Source organism: Xiphias gladius, chromosome 6 (assembly GCF_016859285.1).
Source record: "Xiphias gladius isolate SHS-SW01 ecotype Sanya breed wild chromosome 6, ASM1685928v1, whole genome shotgun sequence".
NCBI classification, from domain to species: Eukaryota; Metazoa; Chordata; class Actinopteri; order Istiophoriformes; family Xiphiidae; genus Xiphias; species Xiphias gladius.
In genome coordinates, this window is record NC_053405.1 from 26,760,957 (window position 1) to 26,766,513 (window position 5,557).

General features: G+C 44.1%; 1 protein-coding gene across 1 annotated transcript; it reads right to left on the reverse strand.

Moving 5' to 3' along the window:
- Positions 1-2,965: 2,965 nt before the first annotated feature.
- gadd45ab (growth arrest and DNA-damage-inducible, alpha, b) lies at positions 2,966-5,081 on the reverse strand. Its single transcript, XM_040127665.1, has 4 exons — positions 4,934-5,081; positions 4,322-4,423; positions 3,998-4,205; positions 2,966-3,752 (listed from the first exon to the last, which is right to left on the reverse strand). Exons 1-4 carry the CDS (start codon positions 4,981-4,983, stop codon positions 3,639-3,641), a joined length of 474 nt encoding a protein of 157 aa, XP_039983599.1. The 5' UTR covers positions 4,984-5,081; the 3' UTR covers positions 2,966-3,638.
- Between the last annotated feature and the right edge of the window lie 476 nt (positions 5,082-5,557).

Sequence of the window (5,557 nt, forward strand, 5' to 3'; positions counted from 1 at the left end):
GTAATTTGATTAAGTATTTTTTTTCAACTAAGGTATGATTTAAAAAGTACACCTTACTGGAGGTCTTAGTTGCTGAACTAGAATATCTGATGAGTTGGCATTTAGTGAATTCCAAAATATTTGGTTAAGACCGTGTTGGGCTGATGCATTTATTAGTCTTTATGTGAAGTAACATCTTTGAAAGATAGATATTCATTTTAAAGCGTCATTTATATGAGTTAAAGCTGCACTAATCAATATTTTGATATTAACCATGGTTCAAATGACTATATGTACTGTGAAAGAGTCACTGATACTGACAAACCCACAGAAAATGATCAACCAACTTTGCAGTTGCAAATTGTTTGGTGCAGTCTCACAGCTCTTATCAAATGTGTTTCAAGCCACAATAGTCATCTGTTTCCAGTTGAAAGCTCTATAAACCCCCCTGTACACTACCTGCCTGACACTGAACAACAGCTAAAGAGCCAGATATATGAGGAGTGCGTGGAGACCAAAGCAGAGCTGAGAGAAGGGTGAAACTTAGACTTCCATTTGTTGCGTGCACAGAAACAGGACTCCAAAAGAATGCTAATGTTGCTCAATGTCAGCTGGATTATTAGGCAATTCTTTCCTGATATATAACAACTTCATTAGGTGATAATATATCAGGGTTGTATTTACAGCTTGTACCGCTGCCAGGTGGCAAACAAAATCAAACAACGCTGCCTCAAAAAGAAAATGCTAGACATTCAGTGTGTTCAGATTATTCCCGGAGGCTTGACTTCCCATAAGTGTTCACATGGGCAAGAATAGATCCTCAGCCTACTACCTGCAAATCCAGTCATTCATCTTTGTCTTTAAATTTTTATTATTTTTTTAACTCACATTGTAGTTTGATATGAATAAAAGCCTGCTGAATTATGCTGTATAAATCGGGAGAGTGTAGACTTTGGTCTCTTGCTCATGGATAAGTGACGAGAATTTTACCCTCCTTTTTAGAGGGGGTACACCGACATCCAACACTAAAGACTAGCATTATCAGACACAGCTTAGCCTCGGCTGGTTTTCATGATATGCCGTCTGTGTTCGGAGGTTGGTAACTATTGTCTGCCCATACTGAGAAAGAGATAACTATTCAGCCAAAAGTGTTCTGACCTCATTTGCACTCACCAGGGCAGTTAGTTGCTAACAAGGTGTGACGTTAACCAATTATTATTTCCTTGTCAGAATTACAGGTCGCCGTGTTCAAACCATGGGATGAGTGTCTGTAGTATCAGGTCAGGAACACATAAACATTCTGGCTTGCTCTAATTTCTCACTAAGGTGTTTCTGTGCCCCCAAGCCATGGCCGGCCTGTTATGCAATAATCCCTGCTCTTCTCGACATCCCTTTCTCCCCTTTCTCAGCCTCCTCAGGTGTGTTGTTACATCCACAACAAGGTCAGCCCATGTACGTTGGCGCACACTGATGTAACCCTCACTCGAGTAAGATGATCGATAGGGCCGGCTTTGTAGCTTGTGTAGATTGTGTTACCTTGTCAGTGTAGTGGAGAAACCCAGGGATAAGTCAATAATCCAGTATTTCCAGTATCTCACCTACTTTAAGCGGCCCCTCCCTGTGTGGAAAAAAAGTGGGTTCCTCTCTTTTAATGATGAAATTGGCTTTCAGGTGTCATGTTACCGTCATCCTGCGCTAGTATTTCTGGTGTTATTGTTGCACTTTCCAAGAAAAGTGTCTCAGTTCGGCTTATTGGCCACTACAATAAAGAAAGACAACAGCAAAACTACTGTGTCAGTGGAAAAACTGTGACTAGAGTGTTCTGCCATAGACTTTGGGACTGAAGGGACTCGAACATCTGTTCAGCGGCGTGTACTGTAGATCTGCATGTTTGGGCCTACGTGCACATTTTGTCACATTTGCAAATGGAACCCCTTTGACTTCAGTCAGTATAACACGGGCGCAAAGCCTCCAGCTACCGTCACACCCCGCATTCTCCAGTCTTCCAGTCTGTCCTGCATTTTGACCCAGTTTTTCTTCCCCATCTGCTACCTGACAGTACCAACAGAGGTTTGCTGTCCCCGCAATAGTCTGGGCTGCACACTGGCATCCCTGCAGCAGACCAGCCTCTCTGCATACACTGCCTGTTAATTACAAGTGCTACTATTGTCAGTGTGTCAGTGGTTAGGGGGAAGGCCTCTATTCATGGGGCTATTTTTAGCCATGAAGCTAAAGTACTGTACAGCTCTAGCAATGGAGACCTGAATAGCCCTGACTCATGCATCAATTGTCTCATGACCCTCTGTGTAGAAGGCTTTGTCCCTCCCCATTCTACACAAGCACCAATAAGTTCTGGTTGTCTCTTTTTGCAGCCTGACATGGGTCTTCAACGTGGATTTTTCTCTTCTTGCCTCTCTGCTATTTTTAATCCCCTCAGCAGTAAATTTAGCTGTGATTGCGTAGATGCACAGGGCTGTGAAGAGTGAGCAGTCACAGTGAGGCCCGTCCCATTCAGATTCGACTACAATGGGAATTCTCCTCCCTTCAATGTAACTAGATCTTCAAAATGTGCAAAAGGTCACATTTTACTAGAGTTCCCATGCAGAACTAAAGCTGATATCAGGGAAGCTCAGATTTAGCCCAGAACAGTAACTATTTTAAGTTACAACAATATTTTTGACAAGTAAAAAGGTGGTAATCATTTTAGCAGACCACCAAAGAAACAAAACAAACACAAAAACACAATCTTGTTGTGAATCCAAGAGACACAAGTAGCAGAAAAGGCTAGAAATATGCTGAGTAAATAATTTAGCCTGCCCAATGACACACCAGGCCAATATCCAAACCCTGTGGGGCAACATGTTGCTTCATATGAGTTGGCTGTGGGCATGAGAGGCATGCACTGGCCCGAGGAATATTGTGCGACTTCCTACAAGCACGCTAAATGTGTCGTACCAGGAAATCATTAAGGCCATAGCACCCAGGGAACTGTTGGTTGTTTGTTTATTTATTTCATTTCAACTTAACACATTCCATGAACTATGCACAATAAATATAATTCATTAAATTAATTACACATAAAAACATCAGTTAGTGGACAAGTCCAAACATTGCATTGCCCTGAAGATAATAACAATAAACTGTGAAAACTTTCCCTTTTGAGTTATCAAAGTGACAAGTCTTAAATACTATTAAATAAATGTGCTGTTAAAGAAATGCTTGGATTTGGTCAAATTTTCACGAGGAATTCTTCAAACTGAGAGCCCTGACTGGTCCACTCCAGCGTGGTCCAGTTCTTGGAGTCTTGTCATCTGAGGCTCTCTGTCTGCCTTTCCCCAGTCCTGCGCTTGTGCTCACCACCATGTGTGCTTGTCCACTCACATGATTCAGTTTCCTGTAAAGGCTTCTATCTCGGCAGAGAAAGCCGCAGTCATTCATAGGAAATCCTGGAACCGAGACCGCTGAGTCACTCTTCCTTGGCCCACGAGCTCAACCTGACCTGGTAAATTCGTTGGAACGTTTCTCTTCCTTGTGTTCTTTTTTTCTGCCCCTCCCGTCTCTGGGGCGCTTTCCAAAGGAGTCCAACACAGACATTAACACAGGCCTTGTGAAGTTACTTTTCCCCCAATGCACACAATACGGTAATATTCCAAGCAGTTTCATCGGTCAGGCAGGTTAATAACGGGCACCCACTGATCCAAACAGCGACTGTCTCTGCAGAATCTGTTCACTTTGCTCAGTGCAGGGTCCTTCCACATTGACGACTGAGGATTCTGCAGAAAAAGGGACACAGCAATTACCATCTGCTGATTTATGGATGTGCAAACAGTCTGAAATCATCCAAATTGCGAAACCATAACTAGTAACAGTTCCGTTTGAGTATGACAAAGGCCTTGGTGCGAAAACTAGCACAGCCTCAGTGACGGCAGAACAACTGTTTTTCCAGACTAAAGGGAAATGAGCAATACACTGCAGGTCTGTAGTAAACAAACCTGAGTAATGGAGTGTCGGCACTTACACTAACTAGAACACAGTGCAGGTCCATAGGCTCCCCTCCAGGTTTCACTCCACCAAGGATTTCTGCCAGACGCCTCATGTTGCTCACCCGCAGGATGTTGATGTCATTCTCACAGCAGAATGCCTGGATTAAGGTGAAATGAATCTGTAGAGCCACATCCTCCTCGTCGTCTGTGGCCAGCAGACACAACACCACGTTGTCTGGATCCCTGAAAGAGAGACAGGGAAAGGAGTTGTGAGGACAAGTTAACGAAAATAGAGCTTCCTCACACTCATCCTTAAGGGATTCATCAGAGCTACAGCAGTTACGTTATTTCTAACTTACGCATTAAGTGACTTTGCTGCCTCATAGACTCCGACAGTGATGCAACCCTGAGGCAACGCAGAGCTCAGGACCTCCTCTAATGCTTTGGCCACCGATTCCATCCTAAGGAAACAGAAATTGAATACATTTGAGCCAAAGATGAACTCGCAAAACACACAGCGACGGTCAACGCGAGAGCTGACCGTCGCTTCATATTTTAATGCCCAAGTCAACCGGCTATATTATTCAAATGAGATGAATGAGGAGTCGTGATGTAACCTTGCAAGTCTGATAGACACTGCAAAGCGTGCAAAGACAAAGCAATGAGAGCGTTTCTGTTTAGAAATTCATACACAATGAGCACGTAGAGTTCACGTTAGCTAAAAAAAGCTAACTAGCATAACGAAAGCTTGACGTTGCACTTTGTGTTAACCGTCGATATAGCACGAGACCTAGCAACGACAGTCGGAACTAACGGTGGGAAGAAAACCTCATTGGAAAGAGTAAAATAAAACGTGTCCAAGTTAAGGCATTTGCAGTGGTTCTTCCGCCCGTGAGTCTTAGAAAAAAGGTTAAAAAAAGAAGTTCACCCCCAAAAAACAAGTTAGAACCCGAGCAAATGCAAGAGCTGACCTTTCTGAAGAGTTATCTCCACTGGTTTCTTCAAAAGTCATATTGCACATCCGAGCGGCTTGGTGTCCCACAAAATCCCGAGCGGAATCCGAGATCCGACGTGCGCTGAGATTCTCACCGATTGCCCGGTGACCGCCGGGTTCCCACTAGTAAAAGCCCGAGAGCTCGGGGCTCATTTGCATAACCCGCTCTCATTGGTCAAAGGGAAAATACATTTTTTTTTCTTCCTCTCGTCTTTGTGAACACAGCGACACCCCGCGGCCGTAACCCCCACAGTCGCCGCCATTTCCAGGTTGAAAAAGGACGATGCCGACCTGCCCGCGTTCACGTAGACGCACGTCAGCGGTAGCTCGTCGTCTTCAGTGTCAGACGGGTGTTGGGGGCAATTTAGGGGGACCTCGGTGATAACCAAGCCCTGTTGTATTCCTGGGAAAATCCATTCCCTCACATACGGCGACCGAACATGGAGCTCTCACAAAAGTTCTCGCAAAAAACGCCTCATAAAAACTATTTATCAGATACTCATCTATATGTAGGACGGAGGTCAGATGGCTAACAGGAAATGAAATGACCTGGAGAAGAGGTTATTGCACATTTTTTCCCCAAATACCTCTCAATGAATTT

Coding starts and splice junctions, on each gene's coding strand:
- gadd45ab (XM_040127665.1), bottom strand. CDS start 4,983: ATGTGCAATATGACTTTTGAAGAAACCAGTGGAGATAACTCTTCAGAA. Junction 4,206..4,321: donor GCAGCAAAGTCACTTAATGC/GTAAGTTAGAAA, acceptor TCTCTCTTTCAG/GGATCCAGACAACGTGGTGT. Junction 3,753..3,997: donor TGCACTGTGTTCTAGTTAGT/GTAAGTGCCGAC, acceptor CTTTTTCTGCAG/AATCCTCAGTCGTCAATGTG.